The 14,875-nt window shown below is 41.0% G+C and overlaps 1 protein-coding gene across 2 annotated transcripts in view; it reads left to right on the forward strand.

The window, feature by feature from the left end:
* Positions 1-14,875, forward strand: part of LOC139752675 (uncharacterized) — a 59,342-nt gene that overhangs the window by 32,877 nt on the left and 11,590 nt on the right. For both annotated transcript variants that reach the window (XM_071668448.1, XM_071668449.1), the window contains exons 4-8: positions 1,615-1,718; positions 8,476-8,691; positions 9,657-10,080; positions 13,110-13,305; positions 14,379-14,484. In XM_071668448.1, the coding sequence (XP_071524549.1) occupies positions 1,615-1,718; positions 8,476-8,691; positions 9,657-10,080; positions 13,110-13,305; positions 14,379-14,484 (1,046 nt within the window). The remainder of the gene's footprint in view (positions 1-1,614; positions 1,719-8,475; positions 8,692-9,656; positions 10,081-13,109; positions 13,306-14,378; positions 14,485-14,875) is intronic.

Genomic DNA, 14,875 nt, shown 5'->3' on the forward strand with positions numbered 1-14,875 from the left:
GTATATTCATAAGCAGAGAGGGATCGTGCGTCTTACTCGAGCGTCCTACATGAAGGGCGACGAGGTCTTCAGTTCCCGACTTAGTATTTTGCATCATCTGGAGGTTAACTGTCTTCGCTAACAAGAATGTTAAGGTACAAAGAGTAATTTTTTGTCTTCTTAACTCAATCCCTACCGGTTATCTTACCTTAACGTTGTGTTGCCGTCAACTGCATCTTTCTGAAACAAGAAAGTAAGTCTGTGTTCAGGCTGCGGGGTATACAGATTGAGGGGTGTAAAAAGGCTGTAGGGTTTACAGGTCGAGGGGTATACAGACTGCGTGGTGTACAGGCTACGGGGTGTATACAGGCTGCGGGGCTCCACAGCGAAGTCCTTCAGCCGGGTCGTCGCTCCGGAAGAAACAGCCAGAGCCCATGTTGGCTCGTGTTGCCGCGTGAATGTCAAAGTATTGACTTTATATCTTGAACACATTGAACGATTTGTAGTTTGGTTTTGATAATTAGATGTGGAAATAGGTAGTAATTACACATACACATGTTCACACGGGCCTCTATGGTGTAGTGGTCAGCGTCAGCATTGTGCTTGCCCGGGGTCAGGACCGCATGAATTTGAATCATGCAGTCGGCCCTCATCCAAATCAGGTGCGTCTCCCCCAGGATCTGGTCGATGAACGGGTAGCTGGCTCAGGCTGATGTGTGTGTGTCTACATACACACAGAAGTACAGACATGGTAGATATATATACATATTCAAGGTTGATAGACGGGGCAACATGAAGTAAAGCTCATTCCCCCGCAACACACAATAGTAACTATACACAAACACTTTAGTTCATTCTGGCCTCACGAACGAAACTCCCCTCACAGGTAGTTGGGATAGGATCCCTTACCAGTTGTCATAGTAAAAAATTCACTCTCATTGAATATTGTGACTCCTGGCAGCGGGAGAAATCAATAGTGAAGTTCGCCTCTTGTGTTATGTGATGTCTACGGTCTTCTAATTTTTTTTTCTTTTGTCTTCATTAACTTCGTTTTTTCAAGTGTTTCCTACTGCGTTAAAGGTTGTCCGGAGATCCTGTTATTAAGTAATTTACCATAATCAAACACTATATATAATGTTGGTCTCAGTAATCTCACCGTGATAGTTCCTTTTTTAAATGTATAACTTTTACTCGAATAATACAGCAGATCTGCCAAAAGCTTCTCTTACTCTAGTTGGCCTTATCAGCCGGGGTTAGGGCTCTCATGTCACACTCTTAGAGATAAGTAAAGTAAGCGGGGACGCGGGGAGTCTCCTTGAGGTTTAATCTCTCGTTTTTGTAATCAACTTCACTTCAGCGACCATAGCGAGCGGCCCGGCCCGGCCTGGCGTCGCCGCCCAGCTCCGCCTCCCTCCGGTCAGGCAGCTTCCCGAGTCATCGACTGCTTTCCCGCCTCCTTCAGGCAGCTGCCCGATTCACCGATTGCCTCTATCGGACAGCATGTAGCCTGCTGTGCATGTTCCATACGTTAAGATGACGCATTCTGTAAATTCTTTCTTTCAGACTTTCAGTGTCACTTCTGTCACTGATCAGAATTCAGACATGATTATAACCTTAGGTTGTCTTGTGTTTCAGACTTCTCATGCGCCCTCGTGTCAGACATCCTGCTGCAGGGGACGCTCTACATCACCCCCAACTACTTCGCCTTCTACTCCAACATCTTCGGCCACGTCAGCAGAGTGAGTCATGCTTAAGATAGATAGATAGATAGATATAAAAGATGAATACAGATATAGTCTTGTGTGTTCTTGGTTATATTCCCTTCCAGTTTCTTACCCTTCTCGAATCTCTTCTCGTTATCATGTATAGGGGAAAGAGAGAGAGTACATAGTATGATTTTTTCCGTAAAAGCTAGGCTTGAGCGTAGCGCTCACCGCAGATGAATACATTTATGGAGAACGAGTGCTGTGAGTTACGTGTTGTCATGCCTAAGGGTTGTATGTTTGCGAACTGAAAGCCGTCTATCCACGTGTGGGTGAGGCAGAAAGAAAAGACAGATACCTGGGCCAAAAAGATAACTGACACTTGACAGCCGCTGAAGTGCTGACTCGGCGCATTCGTCATTGAACCTCACTTCGACCCATTACCTAGAGAGAATGACACATGAATATATATATGTATGTATGTATGTATTGACTGATACACTTATACTGTGTAAGATCATATTAGTATTCGAGAAATATACATCCATGTATGAATGTGTATGTTCATTACACCTTTCTTTTAAAGAATTCACTTTTTCGAATAATTAGCTTGTTCCGTTCTCTTTTGTCATTTTTGAAGCATTAAGTTCAGAGCAATGCAGCCGTGGCATTTGTCACAGAGAATAACACTACCGTTATTATACAGCATATATGGAAAAACTGCTGGCTGACTTGGTTGGTTGGTTTGTTGGTTGTGCTGGCTTTAGACCAGTCGATTGCCAGGTTCGTAAAAGGCTGATCTCTTTCAAGTTGCAGTTACCATGTGATAAGCTTGAACACCGTTTAATAACCTCCTTTGGATGTTCAAGATAATTCTTAGGCTATAAATGCTCGTACTATATATATATATATATATATATATATATATATATATATATATATATATATATATATATATATGTGTGTGTGTGTGTGTGTGTGTGTGTGTGTGTGTGTGTGTGTGTGTGTGTGTGTGTGTATGTATATGGCCCTGCCGACCTTGAATATATGAAGAGGGCGATAACATGTTTTTATACGTCCGTTGATGGGGCGATAGTGTTGCCAGTGGTCGTTATTTAGTGTGGATTCACCTGTCTTTCTGTTCTGTTGATCAAGAGAAAGAAGGGTTTTAGAAAAAAGGTTTTTATTAGACTTTGATCGGAGTAGCTAATTGATTCATGATTTATATATTATCGTCAATGACTTTTAAGAAAAGGAGAGGTAAAGATGCCATCATCGTGGTAGCCCTCAAAGCCATATTTGTGAGATTTCAGCACAGTAGCGAGTCAGGTGAACTCGTCCCTGATCATCACTTTTTCTCTAGTTACTGTCGGAGCTTCGTCACAGTCCTGTGTAATCTATACTTACTAAATATTCTAACTTCGTGTTGTGACTAGTACTGTTATTGTCAGTCGGTCCGTTTCTCTTTACTTACTTGAACTCAGTAATAGGTAGTGTTAGAAGGTTCAGATTTCTTTCAGTTATTGTTCTTGTTATATTCTGGTGTGCTGTGTGTTTTTCTCGGTTCATAAGGTCAAGAGTAAAGGTCACAGGGTCATTTTCCTAGGTGGGAGTAAGTGTCAAAGCAGAATAACTCTCAGCATTGGAAAATGCATGACAAGGCTGGAAGGCAGTTGACTTTAATGGTAATATAAACTGTAATGTTTGGATTTACCCCGGTGCTAATAGTGTGTTTGGGCCATGATTGTGTTAAACCAGTCATCGGAAAGACTGTTTAGTGAGTTCTATTTAGTTTTCTGCCGGAAAGAAGAGGAGTCAGCTAACCGTCCTTTGCAGATATATAGCATCAGTTAGCAGCACGACAATCTAGCAGTGTCAAGCGTTCCATCAGCCATTAGCTGCGCGCACCTTTTATATAAACCTGCAGTCATCTGTGACGTCAGGTTTTGCCACCTGGCTGCACCGTCTCATATATGTACAGCGTTTACATATTACTTCAGTTAGTTTCACCAGTAGTTAGCTGCACCTGTAGCAATACTAACGTTATTAATCAGTCTTGATCACTGTGCATCTGGGATCTACGTTCTTGTTGTTTCTATGGTATATATGATTTTGACAACACTTCCTCCGATCTTTGGGGTTGCACATACGTCACTGTGGCAACATTTCTGCCACATCCCCGTGGTTTTAGCGCTACCTTCAGAGGTCCCAGTTCTATTTTATGCGTACCGAGAGTCATTTTCCTAGGAGCAGTTCTGGAAGGGACTTAGTTTGGATAGAAAGGTTCACATTAAGCGTATAGATTATCACGTCATATCTTATGATAAAGAGAGGAGTGTTGCCTGTCCAAGTGAGAATTCCCGGACTTCCTCCAATCATATCTTCCCAGGTAGGGCACAGGATCGGTTGTCATTGGCTGGCGATAAAGCGATGGGGGGGGGGGGGGGAGGAATGATAATTGTTGGTGAATTACTGTGGAAAGAAATATAAGAACAACACTAGGTTTTATCAATAAGAAAATAATTCCCTACCTCTCTTTCTGGGTATGTGTCTGTATTTTAGATGTGTCAGGTAATCATCTTTATTATACAAGTAAACATTCCGTGTGTATATAAAAAGAAATGATATCTGAGAATCATACTATCATTGTTTATATATTTACCTTGTAAACAGACTAGTCAGGTGTGGCGTAGTTATTCATAATTATTAAGGATTTCCTCAGCACCCAGACCTGGCAGATGTATACATACATTATTCATGAATGCATACATGCACACAGAAGTAGAAATTGGTATGCATTGGAATTCCTTGCCCTGAGAGACAAGAATGTCCAACAGACAATCGAGGTGCATATAGACGGAACGATCATAAAACCAGTTTTATCAATAGAGAGCAAGGCAAGTGTGTTGCCTCCATGATGCAGATGTGAGGGATAAGAATCACAGTTTTTAAGTTACAGCAGAATCTCACGCCACTGATCACAGAGACTAAGTTCCCCAGCTGAAAATGGCAAACGGTATTTAGTGAACTTGTAACAGGACAAGAGTAGGCGCACGAGAAACCAAGAACACAATAAAAGGACATCCAACGGGCTATTGTAACAAGAGAGAGGGGTTAAGGTCTATAAATGTGTCCGTTGTAACGAATGCCACACGAATATACGACCCTGGAGCACGGCAGTACAACCTTTATTAAGTCAGGTTAGAAGCCAGACCATCGTACGGTTCATTACACTCAAGGATCGTTCTTATGATCTTGAATGCGAGGCAGACTGGTCTAGTTAGCTCCCCTGCAAGTGACTGGTTGGCTGGGTCTTGTGTCTGGACGATGACAAATGGTCGCTGCTTACAGACGGAATTAGGCTCGGGTTTAACGACACTAGTTCATCATGTCACTTAGGGTCCATTTAACGCTTAACAGCCGCTCCGTCATGTTCTAACTTCCTTACTGTAATGATGCTTTATTATGGTGATCTCTCATAGCAACAGTGTCATTGTGGTGGTGTGTGTGTGTGTGTGTCGCTGTAACTGTTGGTCCTTGTGGTGACATTCTCCTGTTCTCAAGTTTCACGTTGGTGGAATACTCTCGTTATGTTGGCGTTTGTTTCGTTTGAATGATGTTTCACTGTGGCGAGCTTTTCAATGAGGTGGTGACTCACAGTGGCTAGTGTTTCATTTGAGTGGTTTCACAGTGACGAGTGTTTCATTTGGGTGATGTATCATTGTGGCGAGTGGTCCGTTTGAGTGGTTTCACAGTGGCGGATGATTCATTTGGGTTGTGGTTCACAGTGGTAAGTGCATCATTTGGATTGTGTTTCATCGCAGTGGTGTTCACATATGCAGCCATTCAACCAACCCGATTTTTTATCTTCCGATGGTGGATGAAATGTGACTAGGCATAAGCTGGGGTGTGTATACATGTGTATACAGATTATGTGCGTTCTTCATTAGTTTGTCCCGCATGCATATATATCCTACATTCGTTGTTATTATAAACTCATAACCAAAGTTAGTCTACCACATACACTCATAACACGAGCATTAGCCCCCATAATGTCATCATCATGCTGGCTCAGATGACATCGTATTTCCATTTATCAATGTCGACCGAACATCGACCTGAACTGCATATGCTTGACCTCTGTTACAGCAGAGTCCGCTGTACCCCTGGCACTGAGGCCAGGACCGGTACAGTGGACGACAGTTGACAGTGAGGCCAGGACCGGTACAGTGGACGGCGGTTGACACTAAGGCCAGGACCGGTACAGTGTACAGCGGTTCAGTCCCTCGAAATTTTGGATTTCGTACTTACACCTCTGTTAACCAATGTTCTTAACGAAAGTCAACGAACTGTTCGCCTTACATGTTACCGGCGAGGTTTAACGTTTTCTTGCCCAGTCATTTGTTTCCAAAACCAGACTTTTGACAGACCCTTTATAATGTTGACAGCTGAGGACAAGCAAGATACAACAGCCACTAACAGACCAGTGTTCGTTGTAGGCCTTTCCACGGTCCATTTACCAGATATGCATCTTAAAGCGCATTTTAGTGTGTTGTTTGATATAGTGATTCTAGGGTTATTTAGATACAGTAAATAACATCCTGTTATCTTTGTTTTTGATAATTAGTTTATCTGTCATTTGCATTTTAAGTAAACTAGTAAAGCTTTTTATTTAATTCCACCTTAAGTATATTCTCACATATATCGTTTATCATACAATAGAATAAGCATAACGATAACATTTCCATCACTGAGTCAAATTTGTGTTAAAGTTATAGCGGTGGTATCTTGTTTAAGAAATGATTGACAATGAAAAAGTGTGAAATTATCCGAGTTCACGGAAACGTTTGATTCTTTTGATGGAATGTGATATTGTTGATCGTAGGAAATGAAGTTTTGATCCCAGACATGTCGCACTTTTTTTCTTTCCTTTTACTTGTTTTGTTTTTTAAACCAAGACATGAATTTTGTCTTAAGGTGTGGCCGTTGTTCGCTGATGATACAGCGCTGGTGGCTGATTCATGTGAGAAACTGCAGAAGCTGGTGACGGAGTTTGGTAAAGTGTGTGGAAGAAGAAGGTTAAGAGTAAATGTGAATAAGAGCAAGGTTATTAGGTACAGTAGGGTTGAGGGTCAAGTCAATTGGGAGGTGAGTTTGAATGGTGAAAAACTGGAGGAAGTGAAGTGTTTTAGATATCTGGGAGTGGATCTGTCAGCGGATGGAACCATGGAAGCGGAAGTGGATCATAGGGTGGGGGAGGGGGCGAAAATTTTGGGAGCCTTGAAAAATGTGTGGAAGTCGAGAACATTATCCCGGAAAGCAAAAATGGGTATGTTTGAAGGAATAGTAGTTCCAACAATGTTGTATGGTTGCGAGGCGTGGGCTATGGATAGAGTTGTGCGCAGGAGGATGGATGTGCTGGAAATGAGATGTTTGAGGACAATGTGTGGTGTGAGGTGGTTTGATCGAGTAAGTAACGTAAGGGTAATAGAGATGTGTGGAAATAAAAAGAGCGTGGTTGAGAGAGCAGAAGAGGGTGTTTTAAAATGGTTTGGGCACATGGAGAGAATGAGTGAGGAAAGATTGACCAAGAGGATATATGTGTCGGAGGTGGAGGGAACGAGGAGAAGAGGGAGACCAAATTGGAGGTGGAAAGATGGAGTGAAAAAGATTTTGTGTGATCGGGGCCTGAACATGCAGGAGGGTGAAAGGAGGGCAAGGAATAGAGTGAATTGGAGCGATGTGGTATACAGGGGTTGACGTGCTGTCAGTGGATTGAATCAAGGCATGTGAAGCGTCCGGGGTAAACCATGGAAAGCTGTGTAGGTATGTATATTTGTGTGTGTGGACGTGTGTATGTACATGTGTATGGGGGGGGTTGGGCCATTTCTTTCGTCTGTTTCCTTGCGCTACCTCGCAAACGCGGGAGACAGCGACAAAGTATAAAAAAAAAAAAAAAAAAAAAAAAAATATATATATATATATATATATATATATATATATATATATATATATATATATATATATAGGTGTAGCCAGGCAGGATATTTTCTTTGGGCATACAAGGTTGAAAGCTATAGCACATTCTCCTTTATTTATTTTCTTATATTCGGTTTATATTTGCCGTACAATTTTTCGGTGGTCTTGAAGTTTAGGAGTTCCCTAAGGACAGCGACGTTTCGGAACTAACTTGTTCCATCTTCTACTGGATCTGATGCTTCTTTCGTGGGTAGCTGATGGTTCTGTCGTGGATAGCCACCCACGACAGAACACCGACTGGAAAGTCATCTTTGGTGAGAAAGTGGTCTCGTAGAACTCACTTCAAAGGAATCCATCAATTCCCTGCTGATGATTGTAGCGTTACTACATGGTAGAATATCATAAGAGCAATTTGATAAGTTTTTGATTCATTACATAAAATATTTCATGCATAATGACCTCAGGACCAATTTTTTAAGAAAGAATCCAGATATTATCCAGGCTCTCTGTCAATGTGGCTACTGCAATCCAATCTGGTACTTCCGGTAGCAGAGAAATGGAAAATGCTTTAGAATGAGAGGTTCTTTGATGAAACTACTCCCGGTGATACAATTTTGTTAAATGTGACTTTTCAGTCGCAGAGTAACCTCAAGTGGGTGGTGTGAACTGCATGGAATGTTCTTAGTGAGATGTGTAAGGGGCATGTTTGGTATGACTGCCCACTGTCTCCCTTATTCTTGAGAGACACTTGCATTATTTACAACATTGTCTTGGGAAATTGATATTTCTGTATACTTAGTTCATTCTCTGGCAGCTGCTGATTCCAGTGTCACAAGTGGCGGGCATCCAGAAGGAGAGAACGGCCAAGATCATCCCCAATGCTGTGGGCCTACAGATGCTGGATGGCAAAACCTATGCGTTCGGATCCCTTCTCTCTCGGGATTCTACCTACAAGCTCATGCTGCATATTTGGAAGAAGGCACAAAGGATGGCGGATAGCGACAGTGAACCTCCCTCAGCAGTACAAGTGGTGAGTGCTGAGGGTCAGAATGCAGGTGTTTCTTGCATTTTTCAGTTTTCATCAGTTTGTACCTTTGAGTTTTTCTGTAAATGATTATTGTTATCGTATTATCTAGTGTGTTCATATGTATGGTTCGGCGTGTTTGTGTAATTGCGTGTGTTTGAACATGACATTTTCTTTTACCAAGAGTAGCTTACACTAATAATTCATACATGAACAAGGGCGAGGAATCTCGGCCACCCAGCATAGCAACTACGGTCACAGTGGCTACATGTGTTTCCAGGTAGTCAGTGTTCAGTGTTCGGTACTAGTTATATTTCCTAACCTATTTGAAATTATCCTCTTATTTCTGTAATTTTTCCTTCATCTTGCTGTAAACATGTGTCTTTCTGCCATCATGAATGTCTTCCTATATCTTTTATTAATGTTCTATTTTCTTAGTCTTACTTACTGTCTTTTGTTATTTCTCAAATATCGAAACCATCTCTCTGATATACTTTATATGAACATTGTATGCAAATGACTAGGGAAATTACTCTGAATCCCAAGGTTTTGGGACTCAAAATCTGTTAGACTGATATCCATATAGGTTACCGTCTCAGTCACACTACATTTACCTTGGGTTTGAATGGGTCCCTGTTTATTTAAGGTGATCTGTAGACCTTATTTCACATTGGTTATGTGTTAGAGTATATAGATTCATCCATAGGGAGTAGGATGAAGAAGAAAAGTCTCTCTCTTGTGTATTTAGTTTCAAATCTTTTGTCCCTCATCTTTGCTTATACCTCTTCCTTAAATGCTTATCTCACCTGTGTTGTAAATACTATACCATTCTCTTTTTTACATTAATGTAAATACTGACTAACTTTGTTTCTTTGTCTTTCTTTTTACTTTGTAACTGATATGTTATGAGAAAGATTTACAAAAACACATAGCATTGTTAGTCATTCCCCTAATGCCCACTTCTTCTGCAGGCAGGGGAGGATGATGGTGAAGACTCAGTGTCAGGCAGTGCAGAGAGCCTCATGGAGGAGGATCAGACTGATAGCGGGTATCTCGCTTCCAACCCCATCTCTACTGTGGCTGGGGTTCCTACCGTCAGCAGTAGTGGGCCCTGGACTCGAGATGGCCCCCTCACCACTACAAATACTCTCTCGGGGATTCTCCCCAGCCCAGATGTCTGCACTTCATCAACTAATACCAGTAGTAGCATTCCATTAAATAGTTTAGCCAATGCTCCTAACTGTTCAGTGTTACAACAAGGAAGTTCTTCAACCACAAGAGCAGATGCTCTGGCTGAGGAACCAGGAGGTGGAGGAGGCACTGGCACCACTGCTGGTGCTGGTGGTAATGGTGCCAACTACCTGGAGTGGTTCTCCGAGGGATCCTTAGTTAAGAGTAAGACGTCAAATTATTTTCTTATCTTTATGTTAGGAATGCATATAAAATTTAGGTATACAAATAGTTTTGTATAGTAAATGATATAATATATATATATCATTATTGTTATTATAACACTTGATTGCTCTTTCCCGCATTAGCAAGGTAGTGCCAGGAAACAGACAAAGAAATACCTATCCAATCATATACACACATATGTATCTACATGCACATATACATACAAATACAGATCAGCATATATACATATTCATACTTGCTATCCCTCACCCATTCCCGGTACCACCCCACCTCTCAAGAATCAGCACCACCACCCTCTGCATCAGCAAGATAACACCAGGAAACAGACAAAGAAAGGCCACATCCGCTAACCCTCGTTTGCTAGCTGTCAAGTTTATGCACCAAAACCGCAGCTCCTTATCCACATCCAGGCCCCACAGACCTTTCCATGGTTTACCTCAGATGTTTCACATGCCCTGGTTCAGTCCATTGAAAGCACATTGACCCCAGTATACCACATTGTCCCAATTCACTCTATTCAGTGCATGCCTTTCACCCTCCTGCATGTTCAGGCCTCATTCGCTCAGAATCTTTTTCACTCCATCATTCCACCTCCAATTTGGTCTCCTGCTTTCTCTTGTTCCCTCCACTTTTGACACTGGACTGGACCAGGGCATGTGAAACCATGGAAAGGTCTTTGGGGCTTAGATGTTGATAGGGAGCTGTGGTTTCAGTGCATTACACATGACAGTTAGAGACTGAGTGTGAACGAATGTGGCCTTTTTTGTCTGTTTTCTTGGCACTACCACGCTGAAGCAGGAGGTAGCGATGCTGTTTCCTGTGGGACGGGGTAGTCACAGGAATGGATGAAGGCAAGCATATATGAATATGTACATGTGTATATATGTATATGTCTGTGTATGTATATGTGTATATGTATATATATGTGCATGTATTGGCATTTATGTGTATATATATATATGCATATGTGAATGGAGGAGCCACTCTTCATGTGTTTCCTGGTGCTATCTCGCTGATGCAGGAAACAGTGATCAGTAATAAGTATCAAATATAATATATACACATATATTCTGTTCATTTCTATACATAGTTGCTTCTCGTACATAAGTGCTGTAGCATCAGGAACAAATAAACAATGATCTTAGTAGCATACATCTACTTTCGGTGTCATGTATAAGGTACTGAAATCAATGCCTACCATCCACAGCCAAACCCAACAAACTATTTGTATGGTCTGGTTCCACCCATTGACAGCTTGTTGCTCTCCCCATTTACAACAGTCCATATCATTCTATCTCATGCATGCATCTCACCCTTTTAAATGTTCTGGTCCCAATACCCAAAAGGCTCCTTTACTCCATCATCCCCTTTCCTCTGGCTTTCTTGCCACATCTGACAAATAAATAATTCTTTTGAACCTTTCTCTGGTCATCCTTTCTATGTGTGTGAACCATTTCAGCTCACTCTGGTCAGCTCTCAATCTTCTTACAGTCGTTCCTCGCATAATTTACCTATCTCACTTCTTATGTAGTCCTCAGGCATTTATTTCAACACATCCACTCTCTCTCTTTCTTTTTTCTTCAAGGCCTAAGACTTAAACATCCATACAATTCCATCAGGACCTTCAAACCCCTATTTTTATGCTAACAGACATCAACTTCTTCCACATGCTCCTTAAGGCACCCAAAACCTTAGCCCCCAACTTCCAAACTTTAACTCATTTCAGCCCCATGGTTTCATCTGCTCTCTCCTCCACACCCAAGGATATAAAGTGTTTTACGTGCATCTAGTCCTCCCAATCCAAACTTACACTTGGGCTATCCTGTCTCGTTCTCCTGCTGCACCTCATCATCTTACTTATATTTGCATTTCCTCTCAACTTTCTCCTTTCATATAATTTTCTATACTCTGTCACCAGCTTCTGGAATTCCTCTCTGGAGTCTGCCATCGAAGCCATGTCATTTGTAAACCAATTGATTCAGCTCCCTAGCCTCCTAACCCCAAACTTACCATAAACTTGCCTCGCTCCATGACCCTTGCATTTACCTTCTCCACCACCCTATCCATAGATAACATCATATACCCTTAGAAGTGAATAGGAGAAGGAAATGAACTGTCAGAGGGCTTAGGAAGGAGATTGATGATTTGCTTGCTAGGAAAGAGGCATAGATAGCTGAGGAGAAGGATGATAATTGAAGGAGTGGGAAGACAGGAAATAAATAATGCAAAGGGAGAATGTGTGAAATATGAACAAAGGTTTTAAGACTAGCCCGGTAGATTACTTTTAATGAAACAGCATATTAGACCAGCATTCTTGACAGGAAAAGGTGTAAGATGATTCTTAGCACTACTGTGACATTCTTAAGATGTTAGTACATCTCTGGGCAGTTTCTGTTTACATCATATTACCATTCTTGTTCAGCTTAATCATTACCTATGAGTTCTGCGTCAGTGAATCTGTCTAGAACTGTCTTCTGTGTTAGATATGTTGTTATCTCACCATTTTTCTGGCTGTCTTGTCATCTCACATATACATTGTCTCCATGTCCTGTCATCCCTCACCTTTTATTTAGTATGTTAAGGGTAAGATACCAAAAGATGTCCCTCTTAGGGCTAAATGTATGAGTATAACAATAAGGGAATGCAGAGCCCCGGGATGTCTGTATTCTGATGATCATCCCAGAATATCTCAGTTACCCCTACAGTAATGTCCTCTTCAAATAGGCCATCATTTGCCCAAATTAGATAGTCTGTCTAGCATATCTTCAGACTTGCCTTGTAAATGTGCCACTTGATGCCTGGTACTTTAATATTTCCCTTCAAGGGTTCCCCACAGAGTTCCTTTTCAAACATCTTTTTAGTTTTACCTCTATACTTGTAAACATCTGATTTTTTCCTTTGCTATCCCTCTAATTGTCCTTTTAAGATTCCTTTGGTTACATTCATATCATACATTTCCCTCAGACATCCCTATCAAATTTAATTCACATATACCACTTCTCAACCAGCATGCTTCAGGATGGGAAGCATACCTGTAAAGTTGGTTGGGGAAGGCGTAAGAGAACTTTGGTCACTACCCAGAACCTCCCTTCTGCTGCTCATCTCTACGCTGCTGTTGCTTATGCTCTTTGCTTCAGCTGCATTCATGCTGCACCGGGTCGATGTGCTCAGCCAACAGCTTGGACTGGAAAAGTATGATGAGTAGTAAGTATTGTGGTGGAAAAGGAAAGTAATTTTTGTTGAGGAAATGAATGTTATGCTATAGGAAGTGAACGTTGTGAGAATGGAATTGAGATGATGGGTGGCTGAGAAGAGACTTTTGCATAGTTTCTAATTGTGACTTTTAGTTGAATGCTTCCTCCCAGTTTCAAAGAATTACAGTTCTTTCTTCCTCAAATGGTGAGACCAGATAGATGATGCATATTCTTTATTTGGGCTTAATAGATGTTATGAATATCTTTTAATATATCTCCATGTACTTGGACTTTAAGATGATTTTAACATAGAACAAGATTTAGTTTGCTCTTTGTGGTTTCTTGTCGGCAAGTCATTTTAACAGATGTTTACTTTAAATTTGGTTCCTGCAAGATGACAATCATAGTCTGGTCTAGTTGAACTATTTACATCTTCATCACTATATGTTCCTTTTGGTTGATTGCCTTCAACCTTGTACCTAATCGGTAGTGGAACCTGCCCAGGTTTTCATTTAGCTTATCATAGTCACAGTAAAACAGTTTTCTCATTTGTATGGCATTACCTGCAAACTTGCCTCCTTCTTTATATGTCATTCAGCACATGACAGCTCCTGATGTCTAAAGATATTATCTGTGCTGGCAACTCAGGGATTAGCAGATTTAATGCTAAGTTTTGGGGCTTTAGGATCTTCTGAATTGTTTTTGCATTTATAAATGGCAATTGTAATGAACATCATTTTAGAATTTTGTTTACCTGTGGGTAAGTAATCTGCTTCACTATCAGTTTGTTCCATTATTGATCCATATGAATGCACTACAAGGATTCTCATCACAGAGATTTATTACATTATATATAGCATTTTCTCTGCTTCTTTTGTTCATGATCGATGAATGATAATGTTACTAGTGTAATTGAGCGTGCAGTTGTGGTGGTAAGTTAGATTTTATATGTCACTTTCATTGTGGCTGTCATTTGGTAGTAATTGTGAAAAGACATGAGTATTTTCGTTGTCATAAAGTGCTGTAATTAAATGCTTGTGATGGAAGTGGCTGTCATATTCTGCTCTCCCCCTACAAATGCAGCGACAGCATGTATGAGGAGGTACTCCAGATGCAGCAGAGACTTCATGCTGCAGCATCCACAGAGATTGAGAAGACCCTCAGCATCCAGCTGAAACACATTGCAACGGTAAGTACAATTAGCTCCTCTGAATGTCCAACGAACAGGAATCACTTTTTATTACAATAGATTATTATTGGCACCTGTATTTAGTAATTGTTTATGGGTTTCTGTCTGCTTGTAGCCAGTTTTCATGAGTATCTTGTCATATCAGGTCACATGACATTTTAACCTATGTATGCTATCAAAGTCAAATGTTTTAGGTGTTTACAGTCATTCAGCTAATTTGCCTATATTTGTGTATCAAGTCAGGTATAATGGAACTCTCTCTACCTCTGTTTAACCATGACAGCAGTCTTTGAATTTTTTAAAGGCAGAAGCTCGTCATGATGAGATATGAAAAGATATAAAAGGTAAGGAGAGAAGAGGGGAAATAATGTAAGAGTTTTGAAGGCAGTGG

Source organism: Panulirus ornatus, chromosome 13, assembly GCF_036320965.1.
Source record: "Panulirus ornatus isolate Po-2019 chromosome 13, ASM3632096v1, whole genome shotgun sequence".
In the NCBI taxonomy this organism is placed as follows: Eukaryota; Metazoa; Arthropoda; class Malacostraca; order Decapoda; family Palinuridae; genus Panulirus; species Panulirus ornatus.